We start from the raw sequence: 19,901 nt of genomic DNA, 5'->3' as shown, positions 1-19,901 counted from the left end.
TTCAAAGCGCTCTGCCTTCTGTTCGGGAATCTTGTGAGTTTTCTGGGTCTCTACTCAATGAAGCGCCCTTGCTGTTTTCAATCTCTTTATCCTGTTTCTTGGTGTTGAAGCACGGTGATTTATCTACAAGCATGTGCTGATAGCGCATGGCTCAGTTTCAAACCATATGCGCAGGCGATTTATTTGCTGTTTAAACGTCCTAATCATGGGATAGCAGCCAGATCCCCCCGCTCGCCACTCTCTGGGAAACCTTGCTGCGCTCGTCTCGGCATCCACTTCGGTACTCATATGACTAATCACGGGGTAAGCGCCAAGTATGCCAGGTTGCCTCCGCTCACCCGTTCTGCGCTTGTCTCGGCACTGTTTGTGCCCGCCCCTGCCGATTTCCGATTGGTAATGTCAATTTAGCTTTTGGCTTGGGCCAAGGTACGCAGCCTCAAGTCGTACGCTGGATGTTTCGGCGCGGATGCGCGGAGCGGACCATCTCAGCTGAGGTATACGCACTGAGCTTCGCTCCCTGATAGGAGCGCCCTACGCTTATTAAACAGGGCTGTAAACAACGCCATTTACTCCTCTCAGTCCTACTGCTGCCTTCGCTGCTTTGACCCGTCTCTTAGCGCTCTTCTCGCCAAACTTTCGTCTCCCACCTTCCTCCCCACCCTTGTCTTGTATTTTCTTTTCCTGCCTATGTTTGGTTTTGCTGTCTGTGTTTTCCCGCTTATCTTGTTGTTGCGCACTGTTTGATTTTTTTGTAAGTCGTTTCCCTACGTGTCCTGTATTGCCACTGGAGCGTGCTCTCGTGCTCTCATGAACATTGATCCTTGCACACAAACTTTACTGCCACCTGCCCTCTCGTCTTCATCCTCGGGCCTCTCTTCTTTCCATGTTGAGTGTTCTCGCCCCATCAGGGTGCAGTTTCTCGGCGCCCCGCTCTACATCGCTCCCAGGTTTGACACAAGCATTGAATTCGGCGTCGAGGTCGCTGCGGACGGCGAACCAAGTACAGTGAATCCAATTGATATTATCATTGGGCTGAAGGTCTCACTCAAGAGATTTACACGCACTGTCAATAGGGCGCGACAGTACTTGGGGGCTCGGATGGAGTTCTAAGCATTTGTTGCTGAGGACATGGCTGGGGGGAGTGGTGGTGTTAATGGCTGGGAGACGAATATTCGGAAATCACACTTGATACTCATTACTTGATCAATATGAAGAGCTCTAGATGCCCAACTCCTAGCTCACACTATATGCAAGATGTCCCATTCATCGTTGGGATTACGGTAAGGAAATTAAAGCCCGAAGAGAAAACTCAGAAAGAGTTATATGTATTGCAGGTTGAAGTGAGCAAAGAAAGCGATTGAGAGAAACGACCGCGTTAAGAGCACTATCGAATCGCAACATTCGCAAGTCCGATCGAATAGGAATCAAAAGTCCGCCCATAGTCACTTACTAGCCCTACGGGATAACCATCAACCCCCCCACCCCTTTCATCTACATCAACCAAGCCCAGAACTTTCCCCAAATATTATCCGGAGGTGGTTCATCATAAGAATCCGCCTCAACCTCCGCAATCCCGCTCACGAAATCCATATTCTCCGGAGTGACCATCGGCGCCCGATACACCGCGAACCTCCCAATCAAATACATCAACGGGAAGAGCACCAACGGCAGATAATTCGTAACAAAATTAGCCGTCGACCAGTTACCCTTCAAGAACACGCTCCAACCGGAGAAAAAGCAAACCAGCAACGTCCAACAAATCCCATACCATGCTGCAAAAGGCTGTAAACTAGATGTGAACGGTAATTTGGAACGATCGAATCCCTGGGCTTTGAGACCAGCGTGGAATCGGACGTAGGTGAGACAGATACCGAACCAAGTCATGAGACCCGCAATGGACGTCATGTTCGCGAACCAACCAAAGACTTTACCCGACCCTTTCTTGATACCCATGTAAGAAAGTGCACAGAATAAAGCACAAAAGGTGACGGAGACGTAAGGTAGACCACGTCTATTTGCTCGTGCAAAAATACGAGGGGCATTTCCAGAAATGGCCAGTCCGTACAGAGCTCTCGAAGAGGTGTACAAGTCGGAAGAAGCAGCTGACCAAGCGGACGTGAGGAGCGCCGCATTGATCACGCTTGGTAAACCCTTGATCCCAGCGTTCGAAATGGCAATGACGAAGGGGGACGAAGCGGCATCCGATGTGAGACCAAGTCTTTTATCGGTGGAAGGAACGAGCCATCCGATCACAAAAGTTCCACCAATGTAGAATAGAAGGATACGGATGTAAACCCGTTTGATGGCTCGTGGGATGTTACGACGAGGGTTTTTGGCTTCTCCGGCTGCGATAGCGACGATTTCGGTTCCGATATACGAGAACGCTGCTTGGGTCATCACGGACCACCACCCTAAAAAGCGACCTTCGGCTCCACGGATTTTGTGATATTGGGCAAAGGGACCAGGGTGTTTCCAGTAACGAAAACCGATCCGGTCATGATTTGGACCTCCCCCTAGATCAAGGATGATGCCGAGAATCTGGGACCAGGGGGGTAGTGAAGTCAGTGTTGATATGAGATGAATAAAGAGAATGAATTACATACGATCAAACCAGTGATGGTAATAACTTTGATGGAAGCAAAGACGAATTCAGCTTCACCATATGCACCCGCTCCAAGCCTAAATGATAAGGAATGAATGTTAAGAGTATGAAAAGAAGGTGATGGTTAGCGCCCATTTTCATTTCAGGTCTAGGCGAAATGAAACGTATAATGGGAGGCAATAAAACAATGCACGAGAGATATCATCACACGAAAAAGAATAAAGGGCTAGCCACTCAGGGGTGTTAGAGCCTGAATACGCGTGTGTCCGCCCAATATCATTGGGCCTCGTAGCACAAATTGCGGATGGATGTGCAAATGGAGGAAGGAACCAAATAATCACTTACAAGTTAATAATGATAACCACGACAAGACAAATAGTAATCCAAGCGGCGTCGTTCACTTTGTGCTTTTCCCAATAGTTGACGAGCACAGCCGCGGCACTGAGCTCTGCCGGTAACACAATCACCCTATCGAAGAAAAAAAATCAAATTCCGAGGGTTCGGGATTAGCAATCCATGTGGGTCGAAGGAGAATTTCAAATTTCGTTTATATTTAGGATTGCCCAGAGCACGCGTTCCACATCATGGTCGCGCGGTGTCATGGTGATCATGGGACGGAGAGAGGAATAAGGGATGTAGAGCCAAAAAAAAAAAAAAAAAAAAAACCATACCCACCAGTTATACCAGTAATTCCACCCCATGGCGAATGAGAAGGCAGGATTGACAAAGCGTTCAGCAAGTTTGATGTGGCCACCAGGGATAGGTAGATAAGCGACCATCTCTCCCAAGGAGATCATGACGCAGTAACAAATGGACCCCATGATTGCATAACCGAGGAGCAAACTACGCGCGCACACGCAAACATGAATGAGGAGAAAGTTGGGCCATTGCTAGTTCGATATGCTCACCCTACAGGCCCACCGTTTGAGAGCGCAGTCCCTGTTCCAAGGAAGAGTCCCGTCCCAATGACACCACCAATACTACAGAGAGGGTGTCAGGTCAGAAGTGGTTTTTTTTTTGGATGCAAACATGCGATACCGACCTGATCATGGCAATATGGCGGGATTTGAGTTGACGCTTGAGGGTGTGTTCCTGACCGTCGGCGAGGGCCTCCTCGCCATACGCAGCATAGCCGCTGGAGGGGATCTTGTCCTGTGTGGGGTCCTTTGGCTCGTAGGACATTGTTAAGAGGGAAAGGAAGGGAAAAGAAAGGGGGGGATGTAGAAAAGCAGAAGCCCAGTTCGATGAGGGTTTCTTATAAGGGCCGTGTGATTCAATACTTACTATTTATGCAACATTTAGTTGATCAGGTTTGAACGCCAGCTACTCGGAAAAGCCTGAATGGGAAGCTGGGGGAAAATTAATAGGTTGCTATCGGGTTGCCGCGCAGGGAAGGCCGAGGAGAATTGAAGCACCGCTAACGCTGGAAAAGGACTTGACCCCAGCGCGAAGAGTCTGTGCTATGAATATCCAACACTTGGCTATCGCTCGTCAATCTCTATAACAGACAAAACAAAAACAAAAACTTGATGGAACATAGCCTGAACAGGAATTGAGCCCCTCTGAAGCAAGAGTGCGTGTAGTCGCCCGTCCCACAGTCGCTCAGTTGTTCTCTTGTTACCCCGCCGCCGCGTGTGAACGTGGCAGTGCGGCTATCCCGTAACAATATAACAATATAACAAAGTACAGGAGGGGATCGACGACCACATGATAGACACAAAGTAACTCACTTCATAACAAAGTCGTTCAGTAAACAATGTAATAGCAGCACAGCCCTTGGGCGGCAATCAACACCTTCCATCATCATCGGCAAAGATGGGAGCGAGTTTGTAGCGCCATTCCCTTGGGTTTTCCGCACAAGTCCATCTTTCTAGGCCTTCTATGACAGGCGCGCTGGAGAAGGTCAAAATATTGCTGTGAATGACTTGACACCAGACTTTTGGTTAATTACATAATAACTATGGACACTGCCTGTCACAACAACAACAAGTGCTCGACGCTCTTCTCCCTTGCATGTCTAAACGAGTTCGTTCACCAATCGTTCATCCGGAAGTGCCCAATTCAAGTACTGTTGTTGTTGGGATAAATCCAGGAGGTGGGTAAGTACATGTCGGAAGCAAACATCAACCAAACATCTCCAGAACGGCTAACCCGGTGGACTTTGGCCCGACATCGATCACCTCCTTAGGACGCCTCCACATACTGCTACAGTTGTATCCCCTTGTAATGCGCCGCCATCGTAAAACCGTCAACCGGGCTGTTACAAATCCGGCATCACATCTCCGAAAACAGCCTTCAGGAGTGCGTGATTTAGTGCAAGGGGAGCATGTGGACTGGAACGACAAGTTCTACTCACCCATCTTCCTGCCGGCACGAAGAAGCAGACCTGAAATCAGCATAAGAAACGTGTGAGGAGCTCCTCGGTGCTCATTTCCCACAAATTTTCTACGAATTGCGCCCTGTTCCCTAGGCAATCAAGTTCTGGTGGAGGTCCATTGCAGAAGTCGAAGATCAGATTCAGTGTCGGACGGGCCCAAAGCAGTTCAAACAACGGCTGGTACCCGTTGCGATACCAAACACTGGCCCCCCAGTGGATAACAAGAAGCTGTAATGCTGGGAAAGGTAAAGGGACAGAGGAACTTGAAGCAAGGAGTCGAATGACATCATCATTGAGCCGGTGTGTTCGCATCACCCTAAGGCTCTCAAAACATGCAGCATGACCAGAAGCGTGAAAGTCTGGATCCTGTATCACTAGCACCTCGAGACCACTGAAAACACGCAAGATATCGCTTCGTGTGCTCTTGTCGAGTTCCCTCAACTCCCATAATGTGGCGCTGAGACCCCGGCAATCCAAGTATCTGAGGTTTGGAGCATTTCGGATGATGGAGTGCCTGGATGGGTGAAGATGAAGTGTGAGCTCCTCAAGAGTGGGGAGCGACAAAGCGGGAAGAGGGTCGAACCACCAGTAGGATTGGATGTTAATTTTCTTCACATCGCGACAATGTTTCAACACGCCGGAAACTGTCTCGAAGTTCGATCTGTCCATCAGCACCTCATCCGTAAGTCTGAGACCAGGATGAAAAGACATGGCGGCCCAAGTGCTAATATGGAGCCGACGTAAAGTGAGAGGAGGACCGAGATCAAGTCTGTCTCTCTCCGTCAGGCCGGTGACAATGTAAAGTTCATCGAGGTGATCGAATGTTGAATCGGGCAGCGGCAACCAAATTCTTGCATTTTCAACTGTGTCACTCCGATCCAGGATGAGTTCCAGCCGCTTACAGCGATGGTAATGAGGTGACACCAAATCCTTGACGTACTGGTGGACGTATTCGGGTACCCGATCGAGCGATATGGACAAAATCAATGGGGCCCCCTTGGATCGGCTGAGCCACAACGCCGCGCGTTCTAGCTCAGCAGATTGTATGACTGGTGCAGCCTGGCAATCTGTTCCACTCCAGCAGGGTGCGTCACTCAGACGCAGTTCAATGGATATCTCCAACCAGAGTCGGCACTCCTCCAATGCCAGCAAGCGCCAATACCTACAGACAAACGAAACAGTGCGCGTTCTTTTGGAAGAGGTGTTATCACTCAGACCAAGCACGAAAATCTCGCGCAGGATCTCAGCAGGAAGATGATTAATATGACAGAAGGTGTTGTTGCTCTCCAACATGGACGTCATGGAAGTGGCTGAACAGGTCGGGGCGTGGTGGACGGAAATATCAATATTGCTGGCTTTCCCTGATGTAAGGATCAAGGAGACTTAACCTGCTTATGGATTCGAAGAGTCGCGGACAATTCTTGGATGTGGGCAGTGTCTCGTAGCGAATGCCTGTGTTTTGGGCTTATCACGGATGTTATGCAGATGCCTGGGATTTTAAAATAACTTTGAACCAGGTGTCAGACGTCGCCGATGCAAACAAGTGTACATTGTCCTGTATACCAAAACGCTGACTCAAAGTCGGTGAGAGCGCTCTGAAAAGGTGCCTCATGGAGCCGAGATTCCGCTCCGTCGAAGGCGTATCATTGAGCGCAAATAAAACTATGCCTTTAAGGCGGTGCCATGGTAGGAAAACACCATGGTTCCTTGCCGCACCCTTCCAAGGGATGATGCTGGCAGGTTGATTAATTTCAACCTCTCGCTTAGCTAGGCACACATAAACGGACGACCAGCTATTCATATTGATAACCACGTCGCCTTCCATATTTCGGGTCTACCGGCCACACACTCCCTTCTTAACTAGGACACTACCGCACTTAAAATTCCGAAATTCCTCTCCATCTCTACCTCCCATCAACAGTAGCGATCTTCATGTGGCACAAGTCGAGGCCTTCATATTTCAGCGTCCCAATGCAGGTCATACTTCGCTGCAACCCATTTTCATGATCCGATGCTCCAGACCATCGGGTAAGACGTGGGTTTCGTTCAAGTGTACATACTATTTCTGCGTCCCTCGGGCGGTGCGATGGCCGGACATCTTGAGAAAAAAAAAACTTTTATGATGTTGGGGAACTAATCGTAGATTTTGGGTTCATCGGGACCTTCGCCTCCTTCAAATATAGGCGAGTAGTTCCCGTTTACATGTTGAGTGGACACGTTCCAGCGGGTTGCAGTCACCAACATTCCACGAGTCGGCGACTTCAGCTCTGGAATAAACATAACTTGAAAATCACTCTACCTAATGGTTGACGCCATTCGAGAAAAGTTTGCGCCTTGGTTTCTTTTGAGCTGAGAGCTGCCGCTGCTGTGACAAAGTATCTCAGATCCCGACTTTGCATCGACTGAGCACATCCACAGAACTCCTTGTGCGGCCTATGGCAGGCCTATCGGGGTGAGGGCATTAATCTCTGCCCCAAATGTTACTAAATTGATTTTCCGATGCTCCACTTACATTCTCGATCCCCAACTTACGATTTAGCTGCATTGGTTTGTCATTTCGACCGAGTCTGCCATGATAGTATTTCGGTGGGGGATAACATATTTGGTACATAGTACGTGTAGAATCAGTAGGGCGACCCAACAACAATGAGTCACATTGCACCATGAAACCGTTGACCAGGCCGTTACAATTCCAGGATGACGTCTCCAAGAACAGCCTTCGGGAGTGCATAAGTTAGCGCGAAGGGAGCGTGCCGACTGGGATGATCAGTTCTGCTCACCGATCTTCCTGCCAGCACGAAGAGGCAGACCAGAAATCAGCATAAGAAACGTGTGAAGAGCTCTCTGGTGCTCATTTTCCATATACTTTTGACGAATTGGACCCTGGCCCCTAGGCGATCGAGTTCTAGTGGAGGTCCATTGGAGGTCCGACAAGACCAGGTTCAGTGTCGGATAGGCCTGAAGCAGTTCAAGTAATGGTTGATACCCATTGTAATACCAAGCCCTAACGTCGCGGTGGGTAACAAGAAACTGCAATGCAGGGAAATGGGAGCATGAACTAAGAAATTGTAAAACATTGAGCCGGTGTACTCGCATCATCCTAAGGCTCTCGAAACGTATAGAATCATGGGGGACAAGTTTCAGATCCTGTATCTCTAGCAACTCGAGACCACTGAATACATGCAAGATATTGCTTCGTGCGCTCTTGTCGAGTTGCTCCAACTCCCATGATGCATTGTCGAGACTCCGGCAATCCAACCATCTGAGGTTTGGAGCATTTCGGATGATGGGAAACCCGTGTGTGTCAAAATCAAGTATGAGCTCTTCAAGAGCGGGAACGACAAAGAGGAGGGAAGAGGTTCGAGCCGCAAGTAGGAGGAGTGTATTTTAATTTTCTTCACATCGCGGCAATGTTTCAACACGCCGGAAACTGTCTTGAAGTTCGGTCTTTCCATCAGCACCTCATCCGTAAGTCTGAGACCTGGATGAAAAGATATGGTGGCCGAAGTACTAATATGGAGCCGACGCAAAGTGAGAGGAGGACCGAGATCAAGTGTATCTCCACCCGTAAGGCAGGTGTCAATGCCAAGTCCATCAAGGCGATCAAATGTTGAATCGGGCAGCGGCAGCCAAATTTTTGCATGATCAACTGTTTCATGCAGATCCAGGTTGAGTGTCAGCTGGTTACAGCGATGGTAGTGAGGCGACACCAAATCTTTGACGTAGTGGTGGACGTATCCGGGTACCCGACCGAGCGATATGAACGAAGTTAATGGGGCACCCTTGGATCGGCTGAGCCACAAAGCGGTGCGCTCTAGCTCAGGAAGTCGTATGGTTTTCCTCCAGCGTAACATATCAATCGCGTGTAAATTAATCGATATTTCCGACCAAAGTCGTGCCTCCTCCAAGGCCAGCAAGCGCCAGTGCCAGCAACGAAACAATGCGCCTGTTTTGGGGGAAGGTGTTATCACTCAAACAAAGCACGAAAATCTCGCGCAGGATTTCTGCAGGAAGTTGGTTGATATGACAGAAGGTGTTGCTGCTCCTCAACATGGACGTCATGGAGGTGGCTGAACAGGTCGGGGCGTCGTAGGCAGAAATATTGTTGCTTTCCCTGATGTAAGGGCCAAGGAGACTTGGCGGGCTCATGAATTTGGACATTCGCAGGAACGATCACAATGATTGGATGCGTTTTCTATCCGTTGGGAGCACTATGTTGCAAGATTAGGGTCGTGTTTCAGATTGATTGGGTTATGCAAATGCGTGGAGTAGCGAGGGTTAAACTTGGGACATGAACTTTGAACCGCCGCTGGGACTTCACTAACTTTTCCCAAAGATGATGGGTCCCCAATGGCTCTTATGTAGTGGCGTAACCGAAGCAAACAAGTGTACATATTTCAAAACTCGAAGTCAGTGATCGCTTATTTAACAGTACTAGCACTGCGTTTTAAACCCAAAATTTCCACAGCCCTCTCCGGCGTCGGAAATATCAGTCCCGTGTGATCCCAGCAATGGAAATTTAACTCTCGTTATCCGACGACGGAAATGACGGGGAAACCATACTTGACTCCACTCTAATGCTTGAGAAGTTTGTTTGGTTTCTTTTTGAGCCGAGAGCCGATCGATGTTCAGCTTCGCATCGACTCAACACATGCACAAATCTCTTTGTGCAGTTTCTGATCCCCGACTTGTCATCAGTTGCACCGATTTGTCTATTTCTGAGTCTGCCATGATAGTATTTAGGTGGGGACACATTTGGTAGTGTAGAATCACTGAATATATAATGTAACCACCATGAGCTATGCTTCACCATGACGCCGTCGGCCAGGCCATTACAGTTCCAGGATGAGAACAGCTTTTATGGAGCACATGATTTAGTGTCGGGAACATAAGTATGACCGATCTTCCAGCCAGCACGAAAGGCGGACCTAAAATCAGCCCAAGAAACGCGCGAAGAGCTCGTTGTCATTTATCCACCATATGTTTTCAACGAAGTGCACCCTTCCCCGTACTAGATCAAATTCTGGTGGGCAGAAGCCAGACCCGAAGACCAGATTCAGCATCGGACGGGCCCGAACCACTTCGAGCAACAGTTGACACCACTTGTGATATTGATGACCACGGACAATAAGAAGTTGTAATGCAGGGAAGGAAAAGTGCACTGCTGGTCCAGTGGGTGGTTCTCCATTATGGGACGGCGGGAATTCGGGAGCCAAACTAAGGAGGTGAATGAAATCATCATCGACCCAGTCTACTCGCATCATCCTAAGGTTCTCGAAACGTATAAAGGCACTATCACAGGCATCAAAACTCAAGCCCCGTATCACTAGCACCTCGAGACCGTTGAGAGCACGTATGATACCGCTGCGTGTGCCGGCGTCGAGTGCCTCCAATCTCGATAAATGGTAGAGACTCGGACAATCCAGGTATCTGAGGTTTGGCGCATTTTGGATGGGGAAACTGTACCATATTTCGGCACACGCTTGAAGCGTGAGTTCTTCGAGAGTGGGGAACGACAAAGAGGAGAGAAGAGGATCGAGTCCTGGGCAGGAAGATATTTTAATTTTCTTGACATCGCAGCAATGTTTCAACACTTTGAAAACTGTCTTTGGGTCCAGTCCCGACAACTTCACCTCGTCCGTAATCCTGAAACCAGGATGAAGAGATATTGTCATGGACGTGGAAATGTCGAGCCGGCGCAAAGTGAGAGGAGGACCAAGATTAAGTTTTCCCTCAGCTCTCTGGCCAACAGCAATGCGAAGTTCTTCGAGGCGATCGAATGTTGAATCGGGCAGCGGCAGCCAAACCTTTGCACGATCAACTGCGTCATGCTGATCATGATACAGGTCGATACTCAGCCGGTGACAGCGATGGTAGTGAGGCGATACCAAATGGTTGACGTGGTCGTGGACCTCTATGGGTAGCCTATGGAGCGATATGGACAAGGTTAATGGGGCACCCTTGGATCGGCAGAGACGCAAAGCGGCGCGCTTTAGCTTAGCACGCAAGATTGGTGGGTCGTAACCTCCGCACCACACATCACTCAGATTCAAATAAATGGATATCTCCGACCAGAGTCGTGCCTCCTCCAATGCAAGCAAGCGCCAATGCCTGCATACGAACGAAACAGCATGCATTCTTTCTCTTTCCGACGAAGAAGGGCCATCGCTCAGACCAAGTACGAAAATCTCACGCAGGATCTCCGCAGGCAGATAGTTAATATGACAGGAGGTGGTGTTGCTCCTCAACATGGAGACGGTCACGGACGTGGCTGAACAGGTTTGAGTGGGGAGTTATTGGGGCTCGTCCGACGAATAGTCGGCTTGTGATTGAGTGAACTCACCTGTAACCGGAGACGACTGGCCAGATATGGCTGGAATAGGCGCTGGGTCCGCAGGTCGCAAATCCAGTGGGAGCACTGAGTCTAGCTGGTGTTAAGGGTCGAGGAAACTTGAACTCGAGCACTGGTTAAACCGTTCGTCACATCTAACTTATACTAATAGCGCGGGTCCAGCCGGACGACTCTTTCTCGCCCTCTGATTGGCTCAAGCCTCGCTCTTTGAGGTTTTAACCTTAACCCCGAGTTGGGTCGGTTCCGACGTGCTCCTCTCATTGGTTCCCATTTCGCCAGAATTGGGATTGACGTCCCAGATGCACGGTCTTCGTCTGTCAATCATTCCGTGGCTTTAGATCCCACTTTGGCTGCTTGACGTGACCTCACAAATCTTGCCCCTCAACAACGACTCAGACAGCCGCCAGACTGCTGGTACATGGAATTTCTTTTATCATCGAGGTTCGCTCTTCATCCTTGACTCAAGTTTGGATGACGCAAATGGGTGAGAAAGTGCCCTAAAGGGGTGACGAGCTAAGCGAGTGCATCCCAAACGGGAGCTGAGGTAAGCGTCTTCATCCAATGAGAGTGTGTGAGACCGCGCTCCAACCAATCGGCATTCGTGATTCATGGAGCGTGTCCGCGCTCTTTATATATAGTAGATTCATATCTCCTTTTTTGGACTTGACCTGAATGACAAGTCCTGACAGCTTGTCAGGATCAAAAACGTCTTCAGGGTGGACAAAGCCAAAATAAATGGAGCATAAGAAATTTATGGGTGATTGATTGGAACAGAATTGCAATATGGTACCCCGAGCCCAGAGGTTAGGAAGTAATTTCCTGAAGAGCATCAGTTACTAGACATGTGAACAAGCGTGCAAGAAATATCCACCGAGGAGGCATCGAAGATAAGAAGTCCCTTGTGACAGTCCAGTGTGTGAAGTTGACAAATGCATTACTGAAAGATTCCTAGAAGTCCCACCTAATGTCACTGAAAAGAGTTCCCAGGACGTCCAACAAGTGAACAGGATTTGGCAAGTCACAGTGTCCCTCATAAATTGGAGCAGCATAGTCACATGCACAGTGAGGAGGAAGTGGGCAGCAAGTCCACCCATAAGACCTTTTTCGACTAAACCGGCATGGCACAAATTTTGGCTCAATGTCTCCAGGACTCTAGGCAACCGCTCAGAGGCCTTGGGGTCAGGGTAATACAATATCGACGCAGCACCCAAAGATAGAATTGGTTCCGATGGCAACTGAGTGAAAAACATCGTATTGATGGATGGATTCATTTTAAAGTACGTAACTGTGCCTATTGGCATATGCCGTACTATAGTGACTCGGGTGAAAAAAGTTTGGAGAACATAAGGATGTGAAGAAAGGAATTTGTTTGACCTAGGAAGTATGAGACATCAAGTAATCAATGGCATGAAGGAGAATAAAGTGAGATGAAGCAATAACACATAAAGGGGCATGCGACCCCTGCACTGAGATTGAACAACAGGTGAGAGAGCCTGGAGGCGGAAAGAGGTTGGATAGAGCCAAAGAAAAGGACATGTGACCCCCAGTGTTGGGGTCGCATGTTTTGCTGCTGTGTGCCTATGGTTAAGTCAATGTTTGAGTGTGCAGTTCTTGCAGGTGGGTGAGTTGGAGGGTGCTTTCATGGGTTTATGTCATGGTAGGCTGGTGAATGGTCCAGTGGCAGTGAAAGGCGATGGGTGTTGGTGGCATCTTGCTCATGCTTGTTGAATAAAGGCATGTGGCAGATAGGCCTTTGGTAGAAGTGGTAGTGGAGAGAAATGAAAGTGTTGGGGTGATGGCAGGACTTGAACCTGCATTCCTTGCAGTCAACTTTTTGTCGGCATATGGGGCTATCATTGGCGCTATCACTATCGCACCTCGTCACTAAGAGGTAGTGGAGAGAAAGATGAATCGGAAGGGTGTTGGGGTGATGGCAGGACTTGAACCTGCACTCCTCCAGCCTGCCCATGGACTTATGGAGGCTACCATTGGCGCTACCACTATTGCACCTCACCATCCCAAAAGGTAGTGGAGAAGAGAAAAAGAAGGAAGGGTTGGGGTGACGGTGGGACTTGAACCCACTGTCAGGGCCCGGCCTCAGACTCGGAGGCTCCCTGACCTCAACCCCCATCTAACCTGTCCTCACACTATGCGGGGCATGAGATGTATAGTAAAAGAAAGGGAATATATACACTTGCCTATGCGGGGCATGAGATGAGAAGAAGGGTAAAGGTCTCATCTCCCCGCATGGTTGCTATATAAAGGAATGGGTCACATGCCCACAACTATACAGCTCCTAGAGTTGTGTAGTGTGACCCGGAGGGAACATCCAGGTGGCAGTGCCCAGTAAGCGTGGGAACGTTCTGGGCGAGTTGCTCGCCCAGAACTGTGGCTGTGACCCGTGGGAACATTCTGGGCGAGCTGCTCGCTCAGAAAGTTCCCACGCTATCCCGTGCGCGCATGTACACAACACACAAAGGCAACAACAAGGCAACAGTCAAAGAATAAAAGGGGGTAAAGTAGGTGGGGAGTCTGGGGCACCCTAAGGCAGGGTGCTGAACCCTGACACCCACAGTCCTCTGGCCAGTCCCATCTGGGCTTATGGAGGTCACCATTGGCGTTGCCACTATCATGCTCATCATCCCAAAAAGGTAGTGGTGAGAAGAAAGGAAGGGTTGGCTTGACGGTGGGACATGCACCCATGCTCTTGCATCTCTCCAGCCAGTGTGGCTCTGGGCTTACAGGGTTGCGGTTGATTGGCATTACCACGGTGGCCACGTCATCCTCCCTTCAGATGTTAGAGGCCTAATTAGTTTTAAACAGGGGCACCGCGTGAAGGTTTAGGCCCATGCCAGGTGTTCGCTGTGGTAGCAGAACTCCCCCTCAACTGACATCCATCGTTGAGGCCCAAAACATCATATTGTCAGCCGAGATGCCTGTGATAAGTCTCATGTGATGGGAGACGCTCTGATCAACCAATTTGATGGTCTCAGCAATTTCCAGGACAGGATAAAGACAAATCCGCTGTGCAAGCACAGAAAATACATGATGCTCATCCTCAGCACTAAATTCTTCACTAGCAGTGAGCTTGATGACAGCAAGATCCACCAGTCCATCACCCTCCTTGGGCAACATTTCATGCCACCTGTTAGGGGCAAGTAGATAGTTGTCCTTGCGCCCCAGAAGAAAGGACATACAGTGGCCGCCCATATTGGGTGAGATGATGCAATGTTCCAAGCTGACCAATCGTCGGAATTTTCAAAGTTTTGGTCTCCTTGATGGCATACTGATCAAAACCAAGAGCAGGGTGGGGGAGCTCCAGTGGATGCAATTTCCTTCTGAGTCTTGTGGAAATCAGTGAAAAACAATGAGCTTTCTCCAGGTAACTGCTTATATACTCACTGTCTTCAGGAGGCGCAAAATCTGTTATGCTTGAATTTGTCCCCATAAGACGTACCACATTTTTAGGGAATTGTCTTGATTGTACAATAAATGTAACATAATCCAGAAACATATCTCCAGCTTGTGAGCTTCATAGAAGTATGTCATGCATGGTGGGTTAGAGGCAAGGTTGCTAATGAACTTCATGAGGTTGCCAACAGCTTCTTTTGCATGTTTCTGATAAAAGTCCCTGGCCTGCTCGATGAAGTTATCATATTCATTCCTGTCTCTGCGCTTCGGACTTTTCTGGGTTGCAGCATAGTCATGTCGTAACTAAACCAATCATCAATCCCAGCGGAGAGGATATGAATGGAAATTTACTTCATTGGCCCGATCCACCACGGTTTTGAAAAATTTTGTCCGATAATTTCTTACTTTGCCTCCCTCCATCCTCTCGTGCCAATGTCCAAGGACTTCTGCTTCCTTGCATTTCTCCCTGGTAAGAATGTTTTGGAGCGAGGTCAGCATTGTCTCATGTGCAGCTGCAAGGAGACTAGCAATGCTTGCCAGAATTCTAATGGTCAAACCAATACTCTGGCACTCAATCCTGAGCTATTGGAATAGTCAACCATGGGGGCATCTGATAATGGATAACCCAGATCCCTGGTGCCACGAAGACAGATGGGGAGTGTAAAGATTTGTGTGCCAACCTGGAGCAGAATGGTCATGTTGTCTTCCAAGATCACGGAAGATAGGCAGAGGCACACCTCCATGAGCATTCGTGATTTCCCGATCCCAGAGCTTGAGATAGTTCTGGCATAACATGGTGTATTGGGATTGCCCGCCTCATCGATCTCCCCGAGATGCCGAATGAATGCGTTTGCAGCATCTCCAATGAAACGTGTACAGTACGCTTCAGCAAGCGCTGTCAACTAATCAGGACTCTGAAAAAGGCTATGGTTCTCAAGATTACTTTCTGTAAACGAAGAGATGTAAGGGCAGATTGAAGCTGATGTTGTATATGTGTACTTACATATTATCATTTATGCTGGGGATTCAGTGAATCGCAGCTTCAATGCCGTTGTACTATCGATTGAGCAGTACATACCATAATTGATCAAGGGGGTGCACAGAGTTCTGCACCGCATCCTACAAAACACAACATCAAACTTGCAACACATGACGCTGGTGACACCTTCATGTGCAATTAAACCCAAACAGATGAACACCAGAACACTCCCTTGGGCATAAAAACTTCAGTCGCCTCACACAACTGTGAACAGGCCATGCCTTTATATGCCATTACTACAGATGATTCCCCCTAATCGAAGACCCTAGCTGCAGATGCAGAAAACCCACAGAAACATGCGACCACATCCTGACAGACTGCATGCTATACACTGCGCACCAAGACCTTCTTCAAGACAGACGGAGACCTAAACCTACTAACACGGTGAAGGAGCGGAGCTGGATCACCTTATGTAACCAGTTTCCTACGTCCAATAACGATATTAGAGTTTGTGCTGATTTGCGTACTGACTGTGTTTTGGTTGCCAAATATATGATTGTTCACTGTCTAAACAACAATAAACACCCCCCAACGATCTCACCTGACGTATAGATCGTCTACGGATAAAATTCTATATTGACTTTACTATGATTTCTAGTCAATATTACACCTATATTTACCACTTTTCAGTAGGATGTGATTTTCCTGATAATTTACTGAAGGAAAACTGCTAATAAAATAATTCCGCAATAAATGTTACTCAATACAGGAGTGACCAAACTGCTCTTTCTATCGCTTAGAGTGCGTGCTAGTTATCTAGCAGGTTCAGGATTGCTCACTTTTCTCCTGTGGTGTGATAACCAAAAATTGCTGAGAGATTATTCAATTAAGAAGTCCCTCCACCAAATTCTCACTAATTCTCACTATGACACTTTTGTTCAGCTGTGTCTAACTGACCCTAACTCACGCTTAGAGTGACGTGTTAGTTTTATATTAGCTAACAACTAATATTTGCTTTTATCTTTTGGGCAAACGAACCAACCACTGGTGAGGAGAATTAAACTTTTATTTCTACCTGAGGTTTGAGAGGGGGCAGAAGCGGTGGCCTTTTATGCTTTTCAGAGGCCTCTCTACTCCCACGCCTCGCACTAGTTACATGTGCTACATTTGTATTATAGATAGTTCTAGAATGATATAGGGGCTTGGGCTGTGTAAGCTTAATAATGGACTTAGGACATGACTCAGCAATAAGTAATTCATTTCTTTGTCTTTTGGGCCGATCTCAGCGGGATCTTGTAGCGCTGAAGCTATGCTCTACACCACCTTAATTACGAACGGTTATCTTTAGAAATGACTCGGCTATAAAGGAACTTTCTAGACTGTTCTCTAATTGACCCCTTTTTGTGAAGCCGCATCATTACTAATGTTCTAGAGCCTTCCCAATTAATTAACTGATCCGCGGACTTCTGAATCACTTCATGCTTATGATCCGAAATCCAGATCATCAATCATTCCTTTGTTCCGATTTATTTGAGCTTAAAATCAAAAAGTTTTGATGAATCATGGGAAAATATACAAGATCCAGTTTTTTAGCATTTTCTCCTCTTCTGATGCGATCAAAAACTATCCGCCCGCGCCGGGGAATACTCTGTCATATGGTATTCGGTCCGCCAGACTTCCAGGCGCCAATATATTTCCCTTGAGTCACATTACTTTTTGTAAGAATTAGCAAATAAATATATATGAATTATAAGGTGTTTCGCCGTTTGAGCGATATCTCCGTCAGTTTTGAAGCTTTTAGAATGAAACAAAACCGTGAATAAAGTTAAGAAACAGTCCTTTCAGATGGTAAAAAGATTACAGTCAAAAGTTTACTGGTTCCCGAAATATTCACATTTCTTTCCCAATGTTCCTTCTTATTCTGCTGTCTATGTGCTATTTTCTTGTTGTAGGGTTATATTCTTTGAATATTACACCTATGCCAAGTTCTAGGCATGATTGTAGTAGATTAAATCTCATACTACATGGGTGTAGATAATTTATAATGATCTAATGTCTGTCCAGTCTCATAAAGATCATGAGATCTGTTAAACGTCTGAACTTGTCACCTGTTCGTTGACTATTCTGATAGATCATTGTTTTATTCTTTGAATATTATTTCTCCTACAACGGGCAGAGCATACGAGACAACTGAAGACCTCAGCCTGTCAACCTGTCATCGCTCCCGGCACCAGCAAGGGAAATATTGACATCTTCATCTCCACTTGAGCCTGATTTGTCTTGAGTTCCTCAATTTCATGGTCACCAAGGAACAGTTTGGTCTCTCAATTCCTGCTCATGGCTTTGCTCTCTTCAGGCATTCTCCCAGTACGAATTCAACCCGGGCGAATATTTGGTCTCTGTGTTTGTATAGTCTGTAGTGCTCAACAAGATTGAGGACCTCTCCTTGCTTGAACATAATCACAGCTTGAGCCTACATCCTGGAGTATCCTCTCAAGTATGTTGTTTGGCTCCTTGTCTCTTATATAGGGTGAATTGGCTTATTCCCACTACTCCGTAGCAGGTCCTATGTTTTTTTCTCCCAAACTCAATTGTCCTATGCACAGGGTCCTGTATGACCCCCAAACCCAGGGTCCATTCTCTGCCCCATACAGTTCTATTCGGCTCACTGCATGCTGCAGTGTAAATTATGTGGTCCTGAAATCAGAGTGTGCGGTGGGTTTACAGAGTGAGAACGAATCTCAGGCTTCATCTCAGCCAATAGCAACGTTGAGAGTGAACATGCATGCAATTGTAAGAGTAGCAGGATCTGCCGCTTCAGGCAGCGTTCCCCAGTGTCAGGGCACACCTGCCTGACCTGGCTCCACCCGGCCCAACCTGACCCGGTACCCCACTGTCCACCCTTCCTCACCTCCTCCCCCTTCCCCTTCTACTCACCTCATTCTCCCTTCCTCACTTTCTTTCTATCTTACTTCTTCTTTATTCTCTCTTTATTCTACATGGACGACTTCTTTGTATCAATGTACCATTGACCCATCTGCTGCGCGCCCACCATGTACCCAGCCTGGGCACCTCGGGCGACTTCCCGCTGTGCCCAGCATGCGTGCATGCACCAGATGGCCTCGGGATCTCCCATGGAGACACCTGGGTGGTTACAGCTGTGTGTGAGGGTGATGTGGCACTTGTCATGTGATCTAAGCTGCATGTATATAAACGAACCTGAAGTGGGAACCGAAGAAGTAGCCTTCTTCTCAACTTTCCACTTCAGGTAAGTAGTATAGTATTTCTCCTTTAATGATAATAAAAACTTTCCACTTCAGTCTAAGTGGCCAGGGACCACTGTCCCGCATCGGGCCTGTCAGTACGCACGCCTGATCTGCCCCCTGTCAGGCTCTCAGCCCCAGACGCTACACCCGGGCTCCCTCGACCCCGGATGAGTCCCTGACAGCAGAAGAAGGCTTCAACCTCATCTCCCCCACCTCCCCTGCCACCCCTGCCACCCCTGCCATGGTGACAGAAGAACAGTACGATGACCTCCTAGCCTGGTTCCAGGAACTGCAGGCTATCGTGGAAAACCAAGTCCTTAACCATCCCCCACCCGCTCCTGCGTCTGCACCCGCGCCCACCCCTGCACCCGCGCCCCCACCCGCCCCCAGACCCAAGCCACCTAAGGTCGCCCCCCAACACCCTTCTCGGGAGCCAGCGAGGACCTGGACCGTTTCAAAGCCGAATGTGGAATCTACTTCCACGTCCACGCGTCCGAGTTCCCCACTGCCCTCTCCCAAATTCTCTTTGTGCTGTCCTACATGAAGGGAGGACTGGCAGGAGCATGGGCAATGCAGCGCACGATCTCACTGCTGATGGCAGGGTCCCCAGTGCTCACCATGGACGAGTTCAACATGAAACTTGATGACATGTTTCAGGACCCAAATCAGGAAGCCACCACCCAGCAGAAGCTAGCGACTATCCGACAGGGGAGCGACTCCGTGGACAAGGTCATCCAGGAGTTCGAGATATTAGGGCCTGCCCCGAGACTGGGTGACGTAGGGCTGGTCGACCGCTTCGAGCAAGTGATCAACGCCCGGCTCCGCAAGAGCATTTACCGTCTCAACCCTATGCCCACCACCTGGGCTGAATGGAAATGCGAGGCCACCCTCCTCAACAACCAATGGTGACGTTT

At 48.4% G+C, this 19,901-nt stretch overlaps 4 protein-coding genes across 4 annotated transcripts; all 4 read right to left on the bottom strand.

Moving 5' to 3' along the window:
- Window positions 1-1,173: 1,173 nt before the first annotated feature.
- Window positions 1,174-4,125, bottom strand: EI90DRAFT_2991298 (amino acid permease). Its single transcript, XM_039056113.1, has 6 exons — window positions 3,645-4,125; window positions 3,511-3,582; window positions 3,278-3,445; window positions 2,948-3,070; window positions 2,604-2,679; window positions 1,174-2,538 (listed from the first exon to the last, which is right to left on the bottom strand). Exons 1-6 carry the CDS (start codon window positions 3,782-3,784, stop codon window positions 1,492-1,494), a joined length of 1,626 nt encoding a protein of 541 aa, XP_038920251.1. The 5' UTR covers window positions 3,785-4,125; the 3' UTR covers window positions 1,174-1,491.
- Window positions 4,126-4,788: 663 nt separating this feature from the next.
- EI90DRAFT_3041254 (uncharacterized protein) lies at window positions 4,789-6,505 on the bottom strand. Its single transcript, XM_039059080.1, has 3 exons — window positions 6,368-6,505; window positions 4,959-6,289; window positions 4,789-4,895 (listed from the first exon to the last, which is right to left on the bottom strand). The coding sequence occupies exon 2, from the start codon at window positions 6,279-6,281 to the stop codon at window positions 4,995-4,997; it is 1,287 nt and encodes a 428-aa protein (XP_038920250.1). The 5' UTR covers window positions 6,282-6,289; window positions 6,368-6,505; the 3' UTR covers window positions 4,789-4,895; window positions 4,959-4,994.
- A 2,971-nt stretch (window positions 6,506-9,476) lies between these two features.
- EI90DRAFT_3041252 (uncharacterized protein) lies at window positions 9,477-11,470 on the bottom strand. The gene is made up of 2 exons (XM_039059079.1): window positions 11,323-11,470; window positions 9,477-11,250 (listed from the first exon to the last, which is right to left on the bottom strand). The coding sequence occupies exon 2, from the start codon at window positions 11,228-11,230 to the stop codon at window positions 9,914-9,916; it is 1,317 nt and encodes a 438-aa protein (XP_038920249.1). The 5' UTR covers window positions 11,231-11,250; window positions 11,323-11,470; the 3' UTR covers window positions 9,477-9,913.
- A 2,744-nt stretch (window positions 11,471-14,214) lies between these two features.
- Window positions 14,215-15,537, bottom strand: EI90DRAFT_3013340 (uncharacterized protein; the record flags this gene model as incomplete). The annotated part of the gene is made up of 6 exons (XM_039056653.1): window positions 14,215-14,476; window positions 14,575-14,617; window positions 14,734-14,762; window positions 14,789-15,045; window positions 15,148-15,254; window positions 15,480-15,537. The coding sequence occupies 6 exons, from the start codon at window positions 15,535-15,537 to the stop codon at window positions 14,215-14,217; spliced, it is 756 nt and encodes a 251-aa protein (XP_038920248.1).
- Between the last annotated feature and the right edge of the window lie 4,364 nt (window positions 15,538-19,901).

The sequence above is a fragment of the Cantharellus anzutake genome, assembly GCF_015039405.1.
Source record: "Cantharellus anzutake strain C23 chromosome Unknown EI90scaffold_8, whole genome shotgun sequence".
NCBI lineage: Eukaryota > Fungi > Basidiomycota > Agaricomycetes > Cantharellales > Hydnaceae > Cantharellus > Cantharellus anzutake.
This window is presented reverse-complemented; position numbering and strand designations above follow the sequence as displayed.